General features: G+C 34.9%; 1 protein-coding gene across 2 annotated transcripts in view; it reads right to left on the minus strand.

Moving 5' to 3' along the window:
• The window catches only part of USP25 (ubiquitin specific peptidase 25), a 140952-nt gene that overhangs the window by 99002 nt on the left and 14020 nt on the right, over positions 1–27930 (minus strand). For both annotated transcript variants that reach the window (XM_029214127.1, XM_029214128.1), the window contains exons 2-4: positions 21432–21509; positions 17907–18051; positions 6578–6701 (exon numbers count right to left, since the gene is read on the minus strand). In XM_029214127.1, coding sequence (XP_029069960.1) covers positions 6578–6701; positions 17907–18051; positions 21432–21509 — 347 coding nt within the window. The remainder of the gene's footprint in view (positions 1–6577; positions 6702–17906; positions 18052–21431; positions 21510–27930) is intronic.

Consider the following 27930-nt stretch of genomic DNA (forward strand, 5'->3'; position numbering starts at 1 on the left):
GGGTGGGTATACATACTTAAATGTATATAATTAAATATTCATATAACTCAATTCAGTCATATGGTAGAGATCATCATTCATTATAATAAAAGCATGAGTTTTAAAGAAGTAGATTTATTATAATATTCCTTAAACATATGGTAATATGGTAGAATTATGGTACTAAAAATAGTAGATGAAAGAATGCCATGACTTTGTGATCTTCACTTAGAGCTTATAACACATTTAGTTTTTTAATCACCAAGGACTTACAACATGGCTCCAGTCAGATTTCCTCCTACCACTTCCTCCTGGATCCTAAAAGACTTTATAAATACATTTATTACACTGCACAAAATTATTAATCAACCAGTCTCTCCCACCAGCAACCAAAGGATAGAAACGGATTTGTTTCATCCCTAGAGCGTACATGATTTAAAAAAAACAAAAACAAAAAACAGGGGCTAGGGCTTCCCTGGTGGCGCAGTGGTTGAGAGTCCGCCTGCCGATGCAGGGGACACGGGTTCGTGCCCCGGTCCGGGAAGATCCCACATGCCGCGGAGCAGCTGGGCCCATGTGCCATGGCCGCTGAGCCTGCACGTCCGGAGCCTGTGCTCCGCAATGGGAGAGGCCACAACAGTGAGGGGCCCGCGTACCACAAAAAAAAAACCAAAAAAAAAACCAAAAAAAAAGACAGGGGCTAAACAAGTGTTTGAAGTAGATGGAAGATTAAAATATTAGATGTTGCTATCTCTTTTTTTTTTTGGCAAAAGCCCAACCTCTAGCCCAAATATGAGCCCTCCATTCCCAAGCCCTTGTCCTTTGCTATAGTCCAGTCCTGGCATATTAATATAAGCTTTATATAAAGGCAAGTCCTCATAAGGGTTCCTTCCCTGGCCTCACCAAACAAAGTAAAGCCAATGACTCTACCCAGGCTTTAAAGTGTAAAGTATGCCAATAGCTACATTTCAGATATTAAGGCTGCAAGTAGAGAGAGAGAATAAAAAAATAACACTGCAAATCTCAGAGCTCAGAAATAGCTTAGAACAAAATGTAGCATACTGAAAAAGGCAAGCCCAAAAGCCACAAATACCAACCCCAACTACAATCACCTTATCTTCTCAACACTAGTCATGACCATGGCATTCAACAATATAAAAAGATGACAAAATGTTTTGCTGGCTCTTTTCCTTCTACACACTATATTGAATGAATCTTTAAAGCACTTACTTATGGTAAGTGTTCATGTTCCTAGTAGAATTTTATTGTACTGATTTTGAGGGCTTTTTTTTTTGCTTGTTTTCTTTTGTATTGTTATTTAAACTGCATTATAGAAAATATTCCACTTTGGATCATCTAAGTCTATTTCAAGCAAGCAACATACTCACTGGAAAACATGCATATCATTTAAGCTATACAGATCAACCAAAAAGAAAAGAAAAAAGAAAGTGGAAGGAAGGAAGGAAGGAAGAGAAGGAGGAAGGAAGGAAGGGAGGGAGGGAGGGAAGGAGGGAGGAAGGAAGGGACGAAGGGAGTATTCATCTTCTACAGTTCCTTAAAAAAAAATCTATTGGTATTTTGATTGTGATCACACTAAACCCATAAGTTAATTTAAGGAGAACTGACCAGTTTTACAGTATTCAGTCTTCCAATTTGTGAAACAGAATACATTTCCAATTACTTCCATATTTATCAATATGTCTCAGTGATATTTAATAATTTTCTTCTTAGAAGTTCTTGCACACTTACTAGATTTCTTCCTGGTCTTTAATAGTTTTATGTGTTATAAATGGTAGCTTTTAAAATTTTCTCCTTATCATTCTTTCTTATACATAAAAACATAACCTTTTGTATACTGATTATCAACCAACACGGCTAAATACATCTTTTCTTGGTAAGAGTATTTTATTGAGGTGATTTACATATAATAAGAAACACAAACCTTAAATGTATAGTTCAGTGAAATTTTTACCAATGAATACCACCCCGCATGTAACCACCACCCAGACCAAAATATAGAAAATTTCTATTATTCCCCAAAATTCTGTCATGCCCTTTCCCAATCAATAGTGTCTCTCTAATTCTCAGATAATCACCAATCTGACTTCTACCACAATAAACTAGTTCTGCTTGTCCTTAAACATCACATAAATGGAATCACACAGCAGTTACTCTTTTGTGTCAAGTTTCTTTCACTCAACATGTTAACTTTGTGGATTCCTCCACATTTTTTAAATTACCAGGAAAATGTTTTCCATTACATTGCTTAGTATTCCACGGTGTGAATATACAACCACTGTTAACTATTCTGCTCTTACAGATATTTGGTTGTTTACAGTTTTTAGTTATTATCAATAAAGGTACTATGTGCTTCTTTCTCAAGGATCTATACCTAGAAGTGGAAACGTGGACTATGCTAAGTCCTAGCATAATATATGTTGAAATACACTAGAAATATCCAGTTTTCCAAAGTGGCTGTACCATTATACATTCTTATGAACAATATATGACACTTCCAATAGCTCTACATGCTTGCCAACATTTGATATTGTCAGTCTTTTTAATTTTAGCCATTGTGTTGGATATACAGTGGTGGCTGTTCTCCAATGAGGTGACTCATCAAACTTGCACCACAAAGATTACCACCACTGCTATAATCTATCATCATACCCAACATGGCAACTTGTCCACTTTTAACTTGTCGAACTTATTTTCATGTGTCTAACTGCTATGTAAATTTGTGTCATTTGTCACTTTCACTGGTACTATTTTTAGGATAATTCTACCTTTTTCCTCTGAGTAATTTTAAGATTTTCCCAGTCTTAAGTATTCTGGAGTGTCACTGTAATGAATTTATGTGTGAGTTTCTTTTCATTTTTCTGATTGGGGTTTGTTGGCTCATGAAATTACAAGTTATCTCTTCACTTCTAAAAAGTTCTGTGATTATCACTTTAAATTTTGCCTCTGACTCACTCCCTCCTCTTCTTCTGTAACACCAATTAATGTATGTTAGACCTACTCATTTTATTCTCCGTGTCATTCAACCTTTCTCCATATTATTTAACTTTTTAGCTATCTGTTACACACTGGGTAATTTCTTCTCATATAGTTTAGTCTACTAATACATTCTTCAGCTATTTCTAATCTGCTATTAAACCTGTGTTCTGTTTTTTCTTTTCCTTTTTTTTTAATTTAGTAATTCTTATTTTCATTTCTAGAAGATATTTTCACAGTACTTTTTCAAGTAGAGATTTATTGAATCATTAAAGTGACACAAATTTCAGCTGTACAACCATGGTACAACTTCTCAGGAGCAAATCTCATCCCCTCCAACAACACTCCTCATAGCTAAGGCAACTGTCTTTGTAGTATTATAGGGGTTTCAGAGGGGGGGATAGTTCTGATTTACCCTTATTTGTGAATATGTCATCCACTGACATAACTTTACGAGGGGAATGATTTCTTATTAAAACTTCCCACCTAATATAGACAATGGCCTTTAACTTCTTTTTCCCACATTCAACAAGGATATCAAAACTGAAATTCAAATTTATACACACAAGCAAATGTCATCATGTCAAAAAGTGACTTTCAGCATTCCGAACTTCCTTCTTTGGGTTCCACCTTTCACTTTGATTTAGTCTGATTATAGCCCTTACTATCTTAACAATTCTATAATACTTTCAAGAGATCTTAAAATATTTTACATCCAACAGAAACAACACATTCTGGTTGTTTCCACTAGAATATCTGTTTTAATCTACCATGTTTCCTGAAACTGTTGGAGGTGTGCTCTTTGTAACAATTTTAACTAGAACCTAGCCCTACCTTCTACCCAACTTATTCAAAGTCATCTCATGAGGCAAGCCATTTTCACAACAAATATGCTAGACACAAACTAGCCACAATGCAGTTTATTAACAAATTTCTACTATCCATACTCTACTTGTTCCCTGTCTGTGCACTGATAACTAAGATAATTATAATAAATGCATCCAATCCTGACATTAAGAAGTAATTATATTAAGCAGTACACTTGTAAAATGTTTGACTTAAGAAATTTTACCATGAAATTTATGGGTGCCTGAACACAAGACTGTAAGATGTAAAAAGGTTTTATCTCATCTAGTTGTACACAATAATGCAGTATTCCAAATGTTTGAATTCATATTAAAGTATGTAAACTGAAATACAACCATAGTCAAATGATTCTAGGATTTTACTTGGCAAGATTTTGTCATCTGAACTTACTAGGTAATGAAAAAATAAATTTACTTTTAAGCATAATATATAAATGTTTTCCTTAAAAAATTCACCATTTTCCCTTTTGAATTTAGAGTCTAAGCCTTAATAAAACTCACTGCAATGTTACATTTGTCAAATGCTTAACTAGAATTCTCATATTCCCTTATTTCTAATACAATATGATTTATAAATGTGCTTATTTACTGAATGTTGCAGTTAACTTTTTTTGTTAACTATATATTATAAAATCTATGCATATCAAGGAAAATATTACATTTTGCAACAGTAAATTATTATTTTTTACTTCTGAGTATAATTTTACATAAAATTTTGTTATATTACACTATACCAATTCTCTGCAATGCTATCTACAATAAAAATACTTGCAAAGTATTTACTATTTTAAGAGTATACTAAAATTAAAAGATCAAGGGAAAAAAAGGGCATTAACTTAAAGAGTTTTTTTTCCATTTGGACAAAAATTAGTATCTGAAAGAATATATAACATATATTGTAATAGAGATTAGGAATAATCTAAATTTCTTAACTTTTATTTATTTATTTTTACTGACTATCTAATTATGTTATTTTAATTAGAAAACACAGGATACAAAACTACTGACACTACTTGGTATATAATCCTCCAGACTTTTTTCTATTTATGTACTAATATAAATTAATATATATAACAATATATATACATTTAAAAATATTTGTATCATAGTATATATTCTATTTTATAATCTTTTTCACATACTAGATTATCATTCCCCTTAAATATGAATTGCAACTGCTGTATTTCATGTTTAAAATATTCCTCATAAAGCTTAAGTATTTTCAAATTTTATAATTATTCAAGACAAATATTTCATTCCAATTCATTTTTATAAGACAAAATCTAACTTTATAATTTCTCCAAATCCTTCAAAAAATAAGCCTAAATAAAATGTCTAAAACTAGCACATGTACTTTTGGTTTTCATTTAAAATTACTGGTATTAAATGATATTAGCCACAACTAAAGAGGATAATGAATTTTAATTAAGGCTTGCCATCTTGATATTTTATTATACAAAGCAGTTTCCAAAGTAACAAAGACATTAAAAAGTATTACTACAAAAAATTATGTGCCTTTGCTAAACATAGCATTTTGAGGCATCTCCTACGGTAATCTCAGATTACTCAGAAAGAAATGTACTATTAATATTGTGCCAAGGGAAATTATCTAAGAAAGCTGGTACATTCTGCTACCAAACAACTCTGTTAACAGGGGAAAAGAACATTGGAGTCATAAGACCCATCTTAGCTGTGTACCTTTGGAAAATCATTTAACCTCTTAAAAGACAAATTTCTTCTTCAGTAAGATAAACTTACCATTGGGTCCAAAGAGTTGTTTAGAAGATTATGTTTAGTTATAATTTAAAGTTTTATTTTTTAAATCAAACTTATTTAATCCTTTGGTGGATCAAATTTTTTCAAACTAAAAAGTTTTGGTAATTAAATCAAAATATGCATTCCAGGGCTTCCCTGGTGGCGCAGTGGTTGAGAGTCTGCCTGCCGATGCAGGGGACGCAGATTCGTGCCCCGGTCTGCGAAGATCCCACATGCCGCAGAGCGGCTGGGCCCGTGAGCCATGGCCGCTGAGCCTGCGCGTCCGGAGCCTGTGCCCCGCAACGGGAGAGGCCACAACAGTGAGAGGCCCGCGTACCACAAAAAAAAAAAAAAACATTCCATCACACATCTTGGCATCTTATTTCTTAAAAAAAAAAAAAAAAACCTATAAATATACTATCATATTATAGATCAGAAGTTGGCAAACTATGGCCCATGGGCCAAATCCAGCTGGCCCTCTGTTTTTGTAAATCGAGATTTACTGGAACACAGCCACACTCATTAAATTATGCATTATCGATGGCTGCTTTTACACTACAACACTTGAGTTGAGCAACTGCAACAGAAACCAGATGGCTGACAAAGCCTAAAATATTTACCACTGGCACGTTACAGAAAAAAGTTTGTTGACCCTGGCCATAAATGACTATAAATTGAATTGGACAATGTATCCAAAAGGAATTAGGGGAAGAAAGAAAAAAATCAAAGAAATATTAAAATATATACCTAAATTTAATGCCCCACAATGCCACTCCAAAATCCTAAAAACAATCTAAGTTTCAAATGCAATTGGATCTAGAATAAGAAAATCTGGGTTACATAAAATATAAAAACAATACTAAGTTTATTAATAGTTTATTTAGAATTGCAAAGTATATCTTTGTGCCTCTTCAAATTAAAGTCAATTATTATTTCTATTATAAATAGTATTTATATCTACTTTATACAAATTATATTTTTACCTGCTAATGGCTTGCTCCTCATCAGTTATTCCAGTCTCCCTGAATGCCCTGTTTGATTCCGCCAAACTCAAGGCAATTGCTCTCTGAAGATCATCTTTATCATCTCCAGTGAGATCAATCACATCTGAAAAGCAAAACTATCTTTCTCAAAATTAAAAGTCAAACAAAATGAAAGGTAATTCTTATAATGGAGATTTTATACCCAATATACCCTTTCCAATCAAAGTCAGCACCAACTTAATTCTGTATAAGAGCCTCTCTGAAGAGAATGCAAACACTTTTTAAATTGGTTATACTTTGAAATTTAATGTTCTTCTCTATAAAATATACCTAAAGCAATTAAGAGTATAAATATTTTTCATTACAGAGGAATCTCAATATTTACTATGAAGTCTCTGATTAAAAGCTAATAAGCAGAAAGACTGCTAAAAACAGGTTCTTTAACAACAAAAACTGAAGCCAACATAATTAAACATTTATATTTATGCTTTCTGAAGTCAACCCAAATACACAAACATTACAGTCGGCTATACTACCTAGACATTTATTAAAGTATAATAATTAAATGAGCTCTCAAAAGCTATGTTTCAGAAACTAATTGACCATATATATCTGTTTATATACACTTTTAAAGTCTGGATGAATGTATGAAGCTGTTAACAGTGGTTAATTTTGATGAGGAGGGTTATGGGGAGAAGGAAGTATAAGGATCCTTCACTTTCTATTTAATGTTCTATGCACTCCTTTTAATTAAAAAAAAGTTTTCATTTCACAAAAAAGAAAAATATGCAAGTAAATGACAGGTTTTCTTTTGTTAGAATAAAATAAAGTAGTCTAGATGCTGTAAGTGTTCTTCTTCCAAAGAATAAAGTCTACAACTATTACCACATTCAAAAAAACTGATTTTTAATCCAATTTCCCAATATACATCGATTTATTTCCTTACCTCAAAAGATGTCAATTATACTCCTATTATCATTTAAACAATGATAGACCATAACATGTTACTAAGTAGGATATTACAAAATAATGGGATGAGAAAGAGAAAGAAGTATAGCTGTTACTACCTTATCTTTGCATAGTTGGGATTATGCTGGTTGGTATCCTGGACAAGTTTTATAATCACTTTGTTTATTTGTATTCGAGACATGTTAAAATTAATTTTTTTCTTTGTAATCTTAGAATATTATAAGAGAGAAACAAACAAAAGGGTTGGGGATGGGAGATAAAGTGTCTTCATTTTACCATCCGGCTATACAGGGTTATATATAACTACTAGAAAAAAAATATTTTGCACTTAATAAAAAATAAAGTATATTGATAGTTTCAAAAGTCTACTTCTATTGTTATATACACTTTTTTCTCCGAACAGCAGCTTATGAGAATATTAAAAACAACAGTTGGCCACGGAAGATTTTTTTAATGTTCTTAGAGAGTATAACAAAACCTCACAAAAATGTAGTAAATAAGGTCCAAAAAACTCAGTCAAGTAAAATGTGGAACAGAGTTATAGAGCAAGTGAAATGATGGAGCATGCATACGTACGTCAGCAGGCCAAAGGTTTCCTAATTCTGGTTTACAAATTCCGAGTCCACCAAACCACAGCTGTAGATGGATATCACCTGGGTGTAGTCATTCAGTCCAGCTGAAATATTGATAAAGAAGCTAGGACTGGAGAGGCATGAAGTGGCCTCATAAAAATGAGAACTATCATGATCATTAAATAATGACTAGAACTTGGGTGAGTAAAGAGAGAATAATGGAAGTAAAGAAAATAACCTGAAAATCACAAAGAAGCAGTTTTGGGGACACGATCAATTAGCCCTCAGACTCCAATCTCTCATCCTCCTTGTGTGCCTTCTACAACTACAGAAGCTGAAAAGATTAAAACCTATTTTCCTGATTCACCTGCAGTTATGGTTCTGGATAAAATTTAGGTTCCACCAATCGGATGCAACAGCATGAGATTTGGAAGGCAGACCTGAGGGGGGAAGCCACTATCCTGCTGCTTTTGGCTGTTTTTCTCCAGCATGACTGAAGAAATGTGGGCTGTTCCACAGTAGCAATCCAGTATCCAATTTACAGCTTCAGGTATGTCAAGAGATAGAGTAGAAGTGGTAACCAGACTCTGCACTCCAATGCCCAGGCACAGCTCAGTGGCAGTTACCTAATCCGGGCTGCTTGTTCCCTGGGCAGTAGCTATAGAGCTATGTACGCTCTTGAACCCTGTAGTCCCAAAGGCAGTCTCCTGATTCACTATCTTCCTGACTGTGGCAGACGGAATGGCTTCCCTGGCTGGCCAGTCCTGCAAGAATCTAGGAGTCATTTCAGAAAGCTGAGCTAGAGATCCTTCCTCCATTGCTTTCACTGATTTTTTAAAGAACCTAGTTCCCTGTATTAAATTTCTTCTTTGGAACTATCTAGAGTGTTTACTGTTTCATGACTGACAAGTAAACCAAACTGGCTAGAGCAGAACTCACCTAGAAATGGCAACAAGTTATACTTAGAACTTTTCACAATTTAGCAATCGTAACTCAAGCAACACAAAAGCAAAAAACTAGGCAAGATGCTTTTAACCCTATTTCATAAATGAGATAATGAAGTTGCAGGAAATGAAGTCTAATAGTATAAGAATAAAGAATGATACACAGGCTTCAACTTTAAGTCTTCAAATTATTAAGTCCAGTGGTCTTTCCTCCATACTAGCAGTATCCAAGTGTAATCCATGGATCCTTGGGATCCCCAATGACCCTATGAAGGAAGGGGTTCCTTAAATAAAAAATACTCTCATAATAATACTAAGATGTTATTTGCCTTTCCTACTGGGGCCACATTTGCAGTGATTATGCAAAACAACAGTGCATAAAACCACAGCATCTTAGCACAAATCAAGGCAGTAGCATCAAGTTAATTATATTACAACTATGCACACCCATTATTCAAAAAAAAAAAAAAAGCCAGTCTCTCTTAAATTCTTGATAAAATGAGGAAACTAATTTCATTAAATCTCAAACATTGTTTTACATGTTCTTTTAATTCTATGTGACAAAATAGAAAGTATGCATAGTACTTCTGCTGTATATCCAAAGTATTCTGTTGGTAAAGAAAAACACTAGAACACTGCTTGAGTTGCAAGCTGAACTGATTTTTTTTTCATGGAGCACTATTTTTACTTGAAAGAACAAGTGACAAACTACAAACTATGATTATTCAGACATCAGTATTTGGCAGACATTTTCTGAAAAATAAAGTGAGCCTGTCACTTGAAGAACAAATGAAGAGTATTTGTTGCCAATGATTAGCATGGAATTTTCAAGCAAAAACTGAAACTTCAGAAAACTTGTTTCTACCACTATGAGCTTGACATCTTCCCAATACTTAAAAGGCTTTTCTGGCGAAATCGAGTGATATTAACAATTTCTATTTGTTTTATAATGTAGACTTTCTTCCAACATTTGGAAGAAAACCTTTTCCAAATTACCAATGCGCTGTGTTATTAAATCATGCATGGATAAACAATCCATTCAAAGAGCAAGATAAGACACTAGGAGCATCTTTTGTTCTAATATTTGGTCTCTGACACAGTTCCTGACAGAGAGTTCCTATATCACTTGGCATATCCTAGCTTGACAAGAACATATTTTGCTCTAAGGAGTTGACTCGGGGGGTTCCTAGATAGCTTCAGGATGGGCCACTGGTCATCAGAAAGACTAAGCCATGATGAGAAGCTTGGAACTTTGAGCCCTACCTCCCATCCTCCAGGGAGACATAAGGACTGGAGATTAAGTTAATAATCAATCAGGCCTACCTGATGAAACCTCCATAAAAATCCCTAAAATACAAGGTTTGGGGAGCTTCCAGGTTGGTGAACATATCCACATGTTAGGAGGGTGGTGCACCCCAACTCCACATAACAGAAACTCCTGGCTTGGGACCCTTCCAGACCTTGCTCTATATACCTCTCCATCTGGCTGTACATACTTTATCATAGCCTTTATTATATAATAAACCAGTAAAAGTAAGTGTTTCCCTGAGTTATGAGCCATTATAGCAAATGATCAAACTTGAGGGGGTCTTGAGAACCCCAATTTGTTGTAGCCAAGTCAGACAGAATGTGGGTAACCTGGGGACCCACTACTTGTGATTGGTGTCTAAGGTAGGGGCAATCTTATGGGACTGAGCATTTAGCCTGTGGGGTTTGATGCTAACTCCAGGTAGATGGTATCAGAATTGTAGAACACCCAGCTGGTGTTGGAGAATTGGTCGTGTGTGGGGGGAAAAAACTCACATATCTGGTGTCAGAAGTATTATAAGTATGAGCAGAGGAAGAAACAAGCAATTATAGTCTTTAGCGCTAGAAAGGTTAGCTGACCACAGACTATCAGTTCTTAACTGAAAAGCTGGGACTTGTTCCTTTAAGTGATGGAGAAGGTTTATTTATTATTTGTAGTTTCACTATAATTACAATAATTTTCTCCATGATGTTCCCATTACTTCATAAAGCTTCTTCTTTCCGTAGGTCATTTTAGAACAATACAGAAATCTTGAATTATTATAATCTACTCACATACCAAATACATATGATTTTAAGAACAGATATTAAGAAAATAAAACTTTATTTTAATAGAATGGTTAATCCTAAATTTATTTTTCTGGAGTTTAATAGAATGATTTCTGTAAAATATGTAATAAACTATCAATTTCACAATGAAAAATAGCCCTCTGTGATTTTCTTATGTGTTTATTCAAAAAGTAACAGAGAATAAGCTTAGCAGTAAACAATTTCTAATTGGCAAAAGTCAACTATAAAAACTTAGCCTTTGTAAAAATTCCATCCAAATACCAAAGTACTATGAATATTTTTCTGTCAATGCCAAGGGAGGACCTTGGTAAAACACCAAACTTTGTTTGAACCAATCCTTCCTCCAGTATTAGTAGTAGCATTAGTGTGAACAGAATTCAAGGGCACAAGTGTGTTAGTGTCAGCTGAATAACACTGCAGAAAATCACGTTACAAAAGCCTATGAACAGTAATCTACAACATTTCAAGACAGACCAAAATAAAACATTTTTTCCTGTAAAGTCAGAAATATATATACCAAAACATAACATCCACCCCAATAAATCTTCCACTCTCCAAAAGCTTACACACCAACTACCAAACATTTCTCTGCTAACTCCAAAACACAGAAAGTCATCAACTTAACAATAAATTAGACTTCAAATGTATGAATTGTTTATCACTCATTTTTTCTCATGAAAATGGTATATAAAATGACATGAGGCTTCCAAGTTAGTTCACAAGAGCCAATTTAGCCCATAATCAATTGAATATATGCAAAGATTTTTATTTTAGAAAAAAATAGTTCTTTCATTATTTTCCTTACCTACATAAGGCTAAACCTAGGGGAAACACGTTTTTATTTTTAATAAGCCAAGCTTATATTTACCACCAGCAAAGATTTCTAGGCAGGGGAGTGATATGAGTAGAAATAACTGTTTTGGGAGTTAGAGGAGTTAAAAGTGCTGAACAAGAGTTTGAGAAGAGTTGTAATAAGAGTAGGTACCAGAGCAGAAAAAATCTCTGGCCCACCAAAAGGACAGGGATACCCTTAAGAGTAAAACGCAAATATGAAGAAAGAGATGGTCAGCCGACTGGAAATGAGAAAAATACCATTCTCACTCTCACTCTGCTTCAACCACGGTTGTTGTCCTCACCATTCACCTCCTGAGCCAAAAACATACTCCTACCTCAAGACCCCAGCCTGGGACACACCTCCCTAAGACATCCTTGAGGTTCACACCTTCACTTCCTCAGGTCTCTGTATAAATGAGACATTTCCCAACCAACCTTCCATCTAAAATAGCATACCCCATGTCTGAACTACAACCTCATCCCTGCCGGCCTCTGTCCCTCTACCCTGCTCTATTGTTCTTCATGAACTTACTATTATCTGACAATACTTATTTATTGTTTACTGTCTGTCTTCCCCCTATGTAAACGGAGACACTTTTTGATTTTTTAATGGCCTAAAAGCCTGACACATATTAGACAATCAATAAATATTTGTTAAGCAAATAAAGGTTAATATCTAGACTATGGAATAGAAATAAAAATTAATGAGTCATCTCCACAGTGGCACTAGTTAGAATACTTGAGAATATATACCTAATCCAAAATTTTTTCTAGTAAAAGGACAAGTAGCATAATAAAGTATCACGTTAAAAGAATATTTAAAATCAAGAAGACAAAAGCAATGTAAATTGTGTTGCTCATCCCACTCTCCCATTCTCCCCTGCCGTCAGTCAGTTCTCTTAAGATGTTCCTACTTTTCCAATCCTCTCATTGCTAAATTCACATTCTCCAAAACAGTGACGTCCAATAGAACTTTCTGTGATGATGGAAATGTACTATTATCCGTACTGTCCAATAAGGTAGCCACTAGTCACATATGACTACTATTGACCATTTTAAATGTATCTATGGCAATGGAAAAAACTGAGTTTCAGTATTACTTAATTTTATGTTTAAAGTTAAGTCTCCACATGTAACTATTGGCAACTGTATTGAACAGCTCAGCTCTAAATGGTCTTGCTCTGTTTTTAATAATAGCTGCTAAATTTATAATGGCAGCATTACTAAGTAAGGAAAGTAATAATAAAGGAGCCACTCTTGATTTTTGTCATCTGTTTTACTGTGTTTTCCAACTTGGAAAAAAATTAAAAGTTAACATTCTATATTAGTCAACAAAAAGTGCAAAGGCCCATGGCTATCATTCTGTCCTAAAGTTAAAGAAAATTCATAAAGTTATACAAGTAACTCTACAGTGTATGTCTAATATAGAATGTAAGTCTAAATGCATCCAATCAGTTACAAGTAATTTTCATACCATTGTAGCATCTCATTTTTAAGCTTAACATTGACTTTTGGTGAATCATCAAAATAGTTTTATGCATTAGAAATCTCTACAGAAAGAGATTTAACTTCCATTCCACTAATTTTTTTTTTCTATCTGCAGATGCTTGTTTAACAAATTTGGTGAGTGGGAAAAATATCAGTATTCAATTAATAAAATCCTAAACTGTTTAACATAAGTGATTTGCCCTCAGCAGGGGTGAGAGCACTAGACTGGGATCTATTTATCATTTGTGCTTTAAATCACTTTTAGGCTAGCCAAGCAATATGACCAAGATTAGAGTTCTAGGACAGAACTTCAACATTTTTCTCACTTTCTATGCAATCCTTACCAAATAATTCAAGTTCTTTTGGAGGATAAAAAAAAAAAATAGTGTGTCTTAAAAAAAAAAAATACAGTGATTCTAAATTTGTGAAGAGTCTACCACTTAACACTCACTCCAATGTGTTATACTAGTTTCTCTAAAACTTAAGCCAATATGCGGCATTATTTTCTGTGTTAAAATTACCTACCCAAATCCCTCTTATCTTTTGATCCATACTTTGATTGCTCAATTGTAGCACATCTCGTTCTGGCGGGTATATACCATTTTTTTCCCGTTTTAAAAAAGTTCAAAAGAATTTAATGATCATGAAAGAAAGAATATTATTATTTGATTTCAAATTGGGCAAAAGCCTTATATGGTCATGTCTATGACAGAGTTTGCCATGACACAAAGACTTCACACAATCTCTTCTCTGATTATTAAATACACCTATGATATCTCTATATCTTGTATTGTTTCCTAGTTCCCTTTGCATTTTTAACTTCAAAACTCCTAACACAGTAATTTTATTTCTCATTTAAGCGAGAGGTAGGAGGCACTCATTTGAAAATTCACAATATCCAATCTAGACAGGAGATGTAAGTAATTTTAAAAGGTGCCTCAAATTTTTGCTAACAGTACTACAAAATGGTTTGGGTCTTTTCCCAGAATTCAACAGAGTGTTATATTACAGTATGGAATGTTACCAAAGCAATACTTCTTAATTCCTTACTATGCAGAGTACAAGCTTTCCTGGAAATGTTTCCTTTTTTCTCTCAAAAATGAAAGGTAAAAATACACTGAGAAGGCCAACAATTGAAAATGTAATTACTCCTTCAATATTAAAGTTCACAAATATATGCTCTCCTAATCAAATGACATAATTTGCTTTCTCTTCTGATATACTTGGGTATATGAAAATTTCCCAGCAACCCCAAAAGTGGCTTCTATGGGATATTAGTTTGAAAGCTAAATTTTTCTAGTCATCAAAAAAACATGTATTTTAAAAAAAAAAACAAAAAAAAAACAACATGTATTTTTAGATCTTCTAAAAGAGACCTTCAGTTATAAGCTATATTCTAGCTTATAACAATAAAGAACCATTATATATTTAGCATTAGAGACTTTTATCTCAAAATATAGATGTTTTGTCAGCACTACAACAGATGACACACTTAAAGTTAGCAAGGCTTTGTTTATGCTTTAGCCTGGTTGTAACAGACTTTATACTTAAAAAAAAAAAAAAGAAGAAATTGAAAAAATAAAAACCCTTACCATATTTGCAAGAATTAAGTTCGACTATGGTCAATTTTCAAGTAACAGTGCATTTCACATAAAATTGAGAAAATGCTCAAAAAGGGTTTTATATCTAGAACAATCCCTTGAAAACTTCCTCACACTCTGATCACTCTAATACTCCACACTCCTTCAGCACTTACAGAGTATTCCCCAAGAGGCCTGCGTTTGAATATATATATTCATTTATAATTATTTCCTATCCTTCCCACGTTTTACCACCCCATCCAAGAATTAAAAATACACAGAGATTTCATTTCTACTCAGCAATTACAGCATAGTAATTTAAAGAATCTGCTGAATGCATGACATCTACTTACTTTCTCAGTTTTAAACCTTGTAACACTTGGTATTATACAAGTGTCATAACACTTGTAGTATTATTATGACACTACTAAATTTAAATGCTGAACAAAGACTATTTCCTAAAGGCAGCTGTACTTCTTAGAACTTTATGAAAGGTGGTACAAATCTGTTAAATAGAAAATAACTATTGTCACCTCATCAGCTATATTTTTCTGTTTAATACTAATACTATTATAATACAATCACCCCACTATATTTCTACAAGTTTTTTTCTCAATAATCTCAAACCAACTTTATGAATGCACTATCCAAATTATTCAATTATTAAATATGAATTAGCATCCTGGTTAGGACAGCTCATTTTATCAATAAAGAAACCACAACAACGAGCAATTTGCTCAATAAGATAATCAGTAAGATGAAACCAGAAACTCCATCTCTCTACCATTTCTTTCAAGTGGAATATGAAAGTACTTAGTGCATATTTTCCGAGAGCTACACACAAAAAACTTTTTTCAATTATCAACAAATGGGACACATGCTTTCTGAAATCAGGCTGCTTCCTCCCTAAGAGCACCTATTCAAATCTCTCTTTTTGTCCATAACATTTTCACTATTCCTTGTCAAAAGTCTTGAACAGGTGTTTTAAACAATATTTTCTAATTTTCACACAGCAAATAAGACATCATCTTTAATGACAGTCTTATAATCCTAATTCTCCCCTGCAAATCTATATATGCTGTCCCACGTCTCAAAGTCTACCATCTATATTGAGTTCACAGCTATCATTCTAAAATCTTTCCATCCTTTCAACTAGAACACTGAACCATGTTTACTCAGTTTTGTCTCCTTCATTTTAACCAGCTGTCTTCAGTCAAAATCTTTTTTTCCTTTTTCTACCTAATTTCATTTTCCTCCCAAGTCTCAGAACCTTGAAAGATATGTTATTCTCACATACTAATTCCTCCTCTGTTTATACCACTTCTCTTTTTTCCAACTTCTTATAACAAGCTTCTCAACCCTGTTCAAGAGAACTTTCATTGGTTTCAAAACAGCTTTTTTACACATATTATCAAAAACAACTCAACAAACACTTTTTGAGAAACAATAACATCCTATTATAATGGTGGGACTACCAATGGTCTCTTTTAAGTTTAGTTTAGTTTGGTAAGCAAGAAAGGCACAGCAAATAATTTCAAAATAGCACAGTACTCATTAAGACAGAAGTATGCTCTGGGTGTCAGAAAAGCCCTTGGTTCACTCTAGGGGCTAGAGGAAACATTCTAGAGCCAGCAGCTCTTAAGCTATGTCTTATAACATCAGAAGAAATTAGGCTAGGGATAAAGGCTGGAGGGGATTCCAGACAGAAGGAACAACAAGTGTAAAGACAGAAGAAATTAAATAGCACTGGGTGAATGAGAACTTCCGATCTATTCTGCATTATCACAGCGTAAAGTGAGAGGAGGAAAACAGTAGAAAATGAAGGTAGAGATGTAGATAGGGGCCAAACCACACTTTGTCTTGAACTTGGACACAGCAACTGAGTCTGTCTTACATACATAAAGCTTCTCCCATCACCTATTACATGTGTGAGATAGGAGTATCCTAGCTTTGGCTGACATAAGACCATTTTTGGAGCAAAAACACTAAGCTTACCTTGAAATTTTGAAATTAAAATATTTTATCAATGAACATTAAATAGCATTTAATGTCAATCAATAGTTATAAACATCTATGTGAATGGGATCTTCCTGGTTGTTTCCTAACTTTGAGAAAGTCAATAAAACAAAATCAAAAATTCTCTTTAAGTACAAGTTAGTAATCAAACTTCTCAAATCCAGAATGCACAGAAATACCTACATTTTATATAATGCTGTTATTACACCATAATGAGACAGAGATAAATGAACATATTTTTCAAAACTCAACTATATAAGCATAAATTATTCACATTATAAAGAAAAATTAGAGTCCCGTGTAAAATTTTCCATATGTATGTATGTGTATTTATTTATTTTGTTATGTTGTAGTAAGCCTTTTTCCAAGATCTTTATTCTGGAGAGGGGTTGGAGTTAAGGGAAGGAAAATTCTGTTAAACAGTAAATCTATCAGTAATTAGAAACAATACTTTATCTTCAAAAATAATACTAAGATCTCTACCAATACTTAACATCAATAAAACAAATGACTGTGCCCCATTTAAAATTCCAGAAACTTTTGTTTCTTTAATGAGTAAGACCTTTAGATGTTCCATATTTCAAAACAATAAATACAATATGAAATGTTTTATAAAAGGATATACAACTTAAATATAATCTTTTACTCCTAAACTGAAAACAAATATAGCAGCTAATAAAAACATATGCGCCTTTCCACTACACCAAAAAGAACCAAAGCTGAAGTTGTTCCTTTTTTGTTCTTCACCTCTGTTTAAGCAAAACACAGCTCCAAGAAAAATTTCTCATTACATTCTAATTAAAATATTAAGAAAGAGAAGTAAACTTACTCGTATCTGCTTGGCTTCCCACACTGATGTATCTATCATTGCCAGGTAGCGCTGTTTGGTAGTAAGTTGTCTCCTCCTGCTGCGGGGTCTTGGCATTCTTCGCAGTAAGGAAAGCCACTGCTAGTTCCAAGTTTCCGTTACTATCCTTCAAATATCAAGAACGGAACATCAAATATTTTGGAATAACTCTATACATTCTCATATGATTATGTAATTTTCTCCATAACAACTAATACTAATAGTAAAAATCATTTTCAGATTTAAAATTATTCTATATGATTCTTAATTTTACAGTATAAATTCACTGTAAACAAAGTAGACTATATAAATAGTAATTCCTTTTTCTACTAATTAAAACTACTAATATAATGTAAAATCAATTCTATAACTAATTATCCAATCATAACTTACACTCCTAAACAAATGAACAAACTAAAAAATGTTTTCTGGAACTGACCACATAAAAGGGTGAAAAATAAATATTTAAAATAGTACTTCAGCAAACAAGGACAATAAAAGATATTCCCTTTAGTATGTATGCTGAATGCCTACCTAGAGGCAAACTAACAAGCAAATATCAAAGACTCATAAGAAGAAAACAGCAAAATGGTCTGAAGCTTGATAGAGAGACACACAGAACTCCTAGAAATACTCAATACTATCAAGATGAAAATCCTACCCAAATTAAATATATAAATTGTATGTAGTTCTCATCAAAAGTATACCTGGACACTTTGTTATAAAGCAGAAACTAACACATCATTGTAAAGCAATTATACTCCAATAAAGATGTTAAAAAAAAAAAGAAAAAGTATACCTGGACAAAATTATTCTAAAGTTAATTTAGAAGAAAACAGATGCTAAAAAACTAAGAATTTTTGAAATAGCAAAATGAGAAGAGACTTGCCCACTTATCTCTATATTCTCTCCACAGTTAACAATAAATATAACACTAGCTCTATGACAGCTAACTGAAACCACATTATGAAATCCAGATATTAGTAATGAAGTTATCTTTGTAACAGAAGGCCATAACCCATAATACTATGTAGGCCTTCAGAAGTTTAGCATACACACGAAGCATAATAGGAAGCCAGTGGAAGGTTCTGGACAGAAATGACATGGTATGATTTACATTTTAAAAGGATTACTCTGGCTGTATGCTGGGAATAGACTATAGGAGAGAATGGGTACAAGCAGAGAGTCCAACATTATTTGCTATCATATTAAATGTGGGGAGGGATAAAAGGAGAAAGAACAGGATGATTCCAAGATTTGAGGCCTGAGCAACTGGAAGAATGAAGTCTCCAACCCATCCTAACTCCAATTCTAGCAGCCTTTGAGGAGAGAAAAAAGTAAGAGTGCAGTCTGAAAAGCACCATTGTTTTAAACTTTGTTATCTGTCACAACCGTTATAAGATTCTTAAATTAATCATCCAAAATATGGGTTTAGCATAGTCTATAGTTAGATAAGTAAACTAGTCGTAAAATAATTGTAATAACAATGGCTAACATTTATTGAACACTGACTATGTGCCAAGAAATGTGCTAAGGGCTTTCCATATACTCTCTCATACAATAATAATAAACTGAATGCAGCAGGGATCTACACTCACTTTGGAGGTATAAATAAATTCTCAAAATGAAATACAGTAAAAGTGCTAAAATCGATCAATGACATTGTGGCTCCCAAAAGTAGACTCCTTGTCAGTATATTGCTGAGAGAGTCAACTCATTATTAAACATCTTACAAATTTATATTGAGCAACAGTTAAGGTTTAAGTACACTGTTTGCCTCCCCAGATACTGATAACTGAAACAAAAGTTTTTAAAAAAAAACCATGGTCACACAACCTACCTCAAAGGAAATGTGGACAATAATTTAATTCTTAACGTTTACTTAATTTAGCATATACTACATGTTTCCCAAGTTAAAAAAAAATAAATAAGTGAATTCCCCAAATTTGCCCTGACAAAGTAATGGGTGTAGCCCCACACTCAGTGATAACAGAACGGGAAAGGCAATTTCTGAAAATAGACATGGAATGATTTAATCATATTTAGCAGAATAAAGAAAGGACTGGCAATCAACTAAATGTCATAATCATAAAAATTGAGGCACAACACTTTTGCTTCCTCTCCAAATACTTACAGTGGCTTCATAACCATGCATTAAAATGCTCCTAACAGTACTGTTTCATCGTTTTCCTGATTGGGGAAAACAGCTGAAGCAAAGCTTCCAGTAAGGGCTTCCCTGGTGGCACAGTGGTTGAGAGTCCGCCTGCCGATGCAGGGGACACGGGTTCGTGCCCTGGTCCGGGAAGATCCCACATGCCGCAGAGCGGCTGGGCCCGTGAGCCATGGCCGTTGAGCCTGCGTGTCCGCCGCAACAGGAGAGGCCACAACAGTGAGAGGCCCGCGTACCACAAAAAAAAAAAAAAAAAAAAAAAAAAGCTTCCAGTGAAAGGAGAAATTATGTGTGGCACTGGGATCAGGCTGCTTGGTTTCCATTCCAAGCTCCTCCACATACTATGTGATCTTCAGCAAGTCACTTTAACTTCTCTGTTTCCTTATCTTTTAAAAAGGGGATAAAAATAATACCTACGTCATAGTTATTAGGAGGATGAGTTAGCCACATAAAGTACTTAGAATAGCACTGTAAGTGCTTAATAAGTGCTAGTTATTATCACTACAGTTATGATTACAATCATCCAAAAGATAAATTATTTCTAGAAACAAATGAAGAACTTTTGGCACAAAATCAAAAATGATATAATTAATGTTGTCTCTCAGAGCAACTTGCAAAGGACTGAAGCTATGTGTATGCCTATAGTCGCAAAAATGCTGTACTGCTGTTAGCCTTTGGCAGCAATCTATAAATAAACTTAAAATGCAGTTCTAGTTCTTGAACATCTTTCATTCACTTGCTCTCTTTCAATGTGCACATCCATATGATTTGACTCATCTGGGTGCCACTGTGTGGAAATGAGCATAACTTTGTAAAATATAACAAAAATCAGGCCCTTCATTTAGTGCATAATAGAACAGTTTGATGTTGAATGTTCTTAGGGTGCAATTAATTGAATGTTAGCCAATTTATATTTCTCCTTCTTGCAAGAAAAAAATGTTAACTTCTGATACTCTATTAATTTTCTCCCACTTCCTCTTCCTCCTCCTCCTCTACCCCACCCTACCCCCCCACCCCCAATTAAACTCTAAAATCATGTCTCTTGAGTAAAACCAGCCATTAGCACTTGGATTCACTTCCCACCTTTTTGCATGAAAAGTGTTTCACATGGAGAGGTCTTCTTTCACTCCAAGGTATCTTGGAACATTAGGCTGCTAAAAGCTAACATACTTGAAGTTGCACTATGTTATGTTAAGTAAGGTTCTTACTTTATAAAAGTTATTTCCTATATCTCTACTACTACCCATGGTATAATTTAAAAACTCAAGTTTCAAATATGGTAGGCAGTGGAGATGAGGGTGTACTAGAAACTGTATGTCGCAAAACAGAGGCCATACCTTCAAGGCTTGCTGTAGTATCTGGGCATCATTAATCCCAGTAATTTCTCTCAGCTGGTTCAAAAACGTCTGCTGGTGCTAGAGGAAGGGAAAAACCAAAAGTGTTATCTATGAAATCTGAAAATATACAAGGACAAGAAAATAAATGACCTTTGGGGAAAAAAACAGAAAACACAAAATAAACTAGAGTGAAAAACAAAAAAACAATAGAACTTGACAAAGACTGAATAAATTTCATTCTTTTAGGAAGAATGAACCGTACTGTGGTAGCCCTTATTCCATTCTCATGTTTCTAAAAGCCCATTCTTCACTGCCTAATTTATGCCTCCCAACAAGAAAAGAAGTGATCTGCCTGATGGCTAAACTTAAGAAGAACTAAGGAAAACAGGTATTCACTGGGCTACTTTAACTAGGGGATGAGACCACAGAATGAAATCCAGGCAGCCCTACTAATCGCTCCCTCTACTTTAAGTCAACCAGCATTGAGGCACCTAGGATGTTTGGAAAAAACATGCCTTTGGCAGGCCAAGCACTAGGTGGATATATTACACCACGGGGATTCTACCCTATTCAAGGAAAAATAGGATCATCTCCATTTTCCAATCTGTCATAAAAGATCCGAAGTAAAATTGATCACTTGCCCCCATTTGCTTTAAATCTGTTTATACTCTATTGATCTATATAATCGACTATACTCTACTGGAGAGAAAAAGAGGTAGGATAAGATTCTACTACCAAAACCCTTCCCTAAACTTCCCTAATTAAGAACCATGCTCCTCCCTACATCTCTGCATTTCTTTTTCTTTTTTTTTTTTTTTTTTTTGCAGTACGCGGGCCTCTCACTGTTGTGGACTCTCCGGTTGCGGAGCACAGGCTCCAGACGCGCAGGCTCAGCGGCCATGGCTCAAGCACCTAGCTGCTCCGCAGCATGTGGGATCTCCGGACCGGGGCACGAACCCGTGTCCCCTGCATCGGCAGGCGGACTCTCAACCACTGCGCCACCAGGGAAGCCCCATCTCTGCATTTCTTAAAACAAGTTCCCCAAAACTGTAAGATGGCACCATGAAATAAAGAAAGCTCAATGGATATGACATGGAAAACAAGTCACCACTAGAATAAAAGGATCTGCTGAAATCTTCTGTCTTCCCACTAAACATTCGTATGTGACATTCACTAAATGTCACTCAGTGTTTCCTCCTCTAGCATCCTGTCCAAGTTCTAGGTAGGATAAAGGGCAAAGGACAAAGGGTGTCTGCTAAATGACTCTGCGTTCTTTAATAAGCCCTATCTAGTGACTTCCACTTAAGGCCTCACTAAGCAGAACAAAGTCACGTCATGTGGCCACTCATACTTGCAAAGGAGGTTGGGAAATGTATTTTTCAGCTAGGCAAAAAGCTTTTCTGCAAATCTGTTGCTAAGGAAAAAGAAAAGAATGTACCAAACAGGCATTGGCAGTATCTGCCATGCCATCAATGAATTTTAATTTCCATAAACATCTTATTAAAAGCTGAGATAACTGAGACTAAAAATAAATTACATAATAAAGTATATAAACAAAGGTCATATAAAATGCCAAAATGAATCAAAATAGTTGAATAAAAGAACTGAACTGCCAAATTCACAGTGCTGAAACATGAGAAAAATAAAATTCTCTTTAGACCTGTCAACTTTTCTACTTTCATTTTAAAAATTACTATTAGCTAGCAACGGAACCACGACTAACTTACACAATACGCAACATTACAAATTAAAGATATATACAAATTTTACAGAAATTCTCCTTATCTAATTGCAATGTCTTATTTTAGTGAACATAAAATATTTCAAAGATTTTACAAGCTTCTTTGTAATCACCCCTACCAGCACTCCAAACTCCATTCTTTACACAGAATATAATTTTCCTCAACTGCAATTATTCAATCGTGTATCAGGAAAAGACTATTGAATACCCCAAAGAAATCAGTCATGTGTACAAATGATGCTCGCTATTATTTATAATGCTGGAAAAATGGAAACAATGCAAATGTCCTTCCACTAAGGAAGAGGTTCTAAACTGTAATGTGCAAAAGAATGCCTTGATAAATTTGTCAATAAAGGAGATTCCCAGGCGCCACACCCAGAAATTGTGATTCCAGAGCCATCTGGATCTGCTAGGGGATCTGTTAGGGGATCTGCAATTTTAGGAAGCATCTCAAATGATTTTGATATAAATGAACCTAGAAGCACAGTTTGATTTAAGCAAACAACTGTATATTTTTAAATAGCAAATATATAATCTATATAGCAGTTAATCTTTACAAAATCATATTAAGCTAAAGTGGTAAAATACAAAATTTTGTGTGTATATGTTAATAAGTATAAGGTAAGATGTAAAAAAGAATGTAAAACCCAGAAAAGTTTACAGAGCCTGCATTGCATTAGACTCCCAATTCTTCTCCCATCTCTGTACCCACACCCTTTGCCACTTCTCACCTCCTCTCACTAGAAACACGATATATTTCCTTGTTGTACTGATGATAGGCTTGGCCATGTGACAAGCTTTCATCAATGGCATATTAGCAAACAGTATGCAAGCAGACATGAAATGTGCTTGCATGGTTGGGCTTGCCCTATTGAACTTCTGCAACTTCCTCAAGAAGAACATAAGCTGGGGAGCCCACTTGTTGCCCCAGAAGAATGGGGCATGTGAGAAGAGCCACCCCAACCAACCAATCTGAACACGATGACAATATTTTGGTATGCCACTAACTTTTGGTGTGGTCTGTTACACTGATAGTTGACTGCTAGAGAGTATTATAAGAATACTGAGTATTTTATGAAGAGAAGCAACGTCTAAAACTTTTTTTAATTAATTAATTAATCTATCTATCTTTGGCTGTGTTGGGTCCTCGTTGCTGCGCACAGGCTTTCTCTAGTTGCAGCAAGCGGGGGCTACTCTTCATTGTGTTCTGTGGGCTCCTCATTGTGGTGGCTTCTCTTGTTGTGGAGCACGGGCTGTAGGCACATGGGCTTCAGTAGTCGTAGCACAAGGGCAGTTAAGGCTCACGGGCTCTAGAGCGCAGGCTCAGTAGTTGTGGCGCACGGGCTTAGTTGCTCTGTGGCATGTGGGATCTTCCCGGACCAGGGCTCGAACCCGTGTCCCCTGCATTGGCAGGCAGATTCTTAACCACTGCGCCGCCAGGGAAGTCCTAAGACTTTGTTTTCACTTAGTATTTTGTTCATCTTTCACAATAATGTCAGCTAAATATCCTAATAAAATAATTCAGGTGCATGGTTCTTCATCTCATGAATTTTGACTGAAAAATGAAACAATAAAGAGAAAAGGATGAGGGTGGGGAAGAAGGCAGAGTGGGAAGGAGAAAAAGTAAATGTATTTTCTTAACTAAATTAGGAAGAACCAGGGCTGAGATCGAAAGAGGCGAGCTATGAGAAAAATTCTAAGTTTATGGTAGAGAAGCCACCTCATTTGTCAAGTTTTCCCCTTTGTTATTGGCATCTTCCAGCTGTGCTTTTCCTGTCTTTGAAAATTTGCACCTTCATTTCCTACAATTATATGTTTTTGTTGCTATTATTTCTGTTGTGATTAAGACCCTGGTCTTCTTTCGAGGTCTGCACCTTCTTATTTACCAAACTTCAGGTCTGATACACGCTGATCCTCAACTAAAAACGTCCTGCATATGGTTCTCTCCTCCTTGACTAGCGATTTTGGATCCAAGGTGGATCTAACCCACTATCATTTCTAGAATTCCTTTTCTGAGCTCTGAGGTCTTCCTTGTATGGATTTCTTATCTACTACAGTATAAGGAGGTGGGTGCAACATGTTCACACTGCTGGACCAAGAAGAGCAAGACACAATGTTCAGAGATTCAATGGCTTGCAAACACCACAAAAATCAATAAGCAAACAAACCAAGACTATCTACAGGCCTTCAGATTCCTTCCTCGATGTAATCTTTACTGAGTGATGACATCCTTAAGTACCTACTACGTGCAAAATCCAGTACTATGCACTTCAGGGAGAAGAAGGCATCAGTAATCTCAATATAAAGTAAGGATCAGAGTGTTTCACAGAAATTCCATCTCCCCACCCCCTGCCATTCATCCTACGTAATGCTGGGTCTGTTTTAAATCTGTTTAAGTAAGACTACAGCATATTTAACATTGTTGTAACTGCTTGAGAATGCAAAAAATGATCACTGGCTTAAGCCAAAATAGAAGACAAGCATTTATTATGCTCCTGCTGTATGCCAGACTGTTTTAAGTGCTTCCGGTGTATAATCTCATTTAATACATGTGCACGTGCACACACATAAACCCTCTAGAAAGTTACTCTCATTTTATAACTAATAGAATATTTAAGAGACTAATAAGTACAGAGACAGAAATGACTGACTAATTTTTCAACTTCCACAGCCCATGTCTCTTCCACATTTTCTCTATGGTATCTGATTTTGCAGATTAAAGATTCAGTGAAAATTGAAAACTCAGCCCAAAAATCCATTACTATGCTGACATAAAATACTTAGATAATGGTACAAGAAAACTGGAGTAATGATGACAAGGCAGGAAAGCTTTCTGTGTTAAGGGGTGAGTGACTCTTAAGTCAGTCCTTGGTTCCTTTGACTGAATTTCTAAATATAAATAAAACTTGGTTTAGTGCAAAAGAAAGAAAGACAAAGGTTTCCATCTTCAGGGGAAAATACGGTAACTCTTAGAATAACCTCTAAAAAAAACCTCAAAATCTCTAAGAAAAGAAGAAAAAAACCCAATTTGATAGAAAATCCCGAAGTATTCATAAACTTCAGAATCACATGCCCTAAACTTCAGAATCAGCATTGCTAGGCACCAAATGGTAAACATTTCAAAGTTGCCTATCAATGAAAGGATTAACTATACTACTGCCTTTAAGGTACATAACCATACATATATCTATTTTTACAAATACCTTCTGCATATACCTAATTAACACTGAACTGCCTTACTTCATGTTATCTCTTACCATAACAAAAAGTTCCCAAACTTCATTGACAGATAATTTCAAGTACATAATATATCCTTCAAGTACATCTTTGTAAGATCCAAACCTGCCTCTAACCAGATATATAAGGAAAAAAAAAAAATTTCATTTCATTAGTCTTTTTTATTTTTATTCGTAATTTTAAGGAGGACAACATGATGACCTTTCATTTCCCTTCATATGTAATAATCTATGACCTCTCTGAGGAATTTTCCTACAGTACAACCCTTCTCATGACTTAAAGGGCCCTTTACATGCCCCAGCTATCTCTAGCTTCACCCTGCACTACTTTCCCCTTCTTCCTCTTCCCTCTTTCATTAGGGTCTACAAAATACTATTCAACTTCCTAATTCAAAGGTCTAACCTTTCTGTTAAGGTTAGAGGTTCCCCTGACACTTACCACAGATTGTAATAACATACTATGTTAATCACCAGACTCTAAATCGAAGAGAGCACAAGACTGTCTATTTCGCTCATCACTGTGTTCCTGATAACTAACTAGTACAGTGTCTGGCACACAGTAGGAACTCAATAAATATTGACTGAATAAATGAATATAGAAGAGTTTGCAGAGGTGAACTGGAGTAAGTCAGATCACAGGGCTTGAACTCACCCACAGGAAGGAGGTACAAACTAATTATTAGAGATGGGAACAAGAAGCATGCGTAAATCACGCCGCTTAGCAAATTTTCTACACTTTCCTACATTGCACCTAGAAGTTCACAGAACACTTTATAACCTAGTTCTGGTCCTGTCAATCCTGCCTGAAGGGGAGTGTACAGTACAATATTGTTCAAATTCCCAACTGCAAATAATTTACATACTAATCTCAAGAAGAGTTGGGGTATCCTGTATTTTCTACTGCCAGAGAGTTAAGGTTTATCTCAATCTTGCTGGGTTAACAGCACTTTATTTTTTATTTATTCAAATAAATTAATCACATACCTCTATGGATGTATAAATCTAAAAGTATGCTTTTTTATTCTTCACTATTTACATTTAGCCTTAGAAATGCTAGAAATTCTGAATTTAAAGTCTTTTCCCACCTTTTTATTGAATCCAGAGCTACAATCTTAAGCATTATGTAATCCCTCCCAAAAAAATAAGAAGTGAAGAAATGAGATACTTTGTTCGCCCTCAATAAATGTTTGTTTCCATCCTTCCTCACCTAAGAGTTCATACCCTTACCTTCCACTCCAGCCCTTCAACCAGTCTAACATCTGCATGATGTCCATGCCCCCAATAGAATCTCCCATCCCTATTAACTGGCAGATATAAGACACGCATCAGAAGTAGAAACTCTAAACACAATTTTCCCCAAATATACTGTTACACAGCGCTATAAGCTAAGTTCACACAAAGTTAAATACATATCTTGGCCAAATAAGAACCTAATATCATGAAACATGGTTTCTATGGCAATATGCATTTAGAGTTCCAAAAACCCAACTTGCAAAATCTTTTGGAACTGTGTTTTTAAATT

Source organism: Monodon monoceros, unplaced genomic scaffold (genome assembly GCF_005190385.1).
Source record: "Monodon monoceros isolate NGI ecotype Baffin Bay Population unplaced genomic scaffold, NGI_Narwhal_1 Super_Scaffold_11, whole genome shotgun sequence".
In the NCBI taxonomy this organism is placed as follows: domain Eukaryota; kingdom Metazoa; phylum Chordata; class Mammalia; order Artiodactyla; family Monodontidae; genus Monodon; species Monodon monoceros.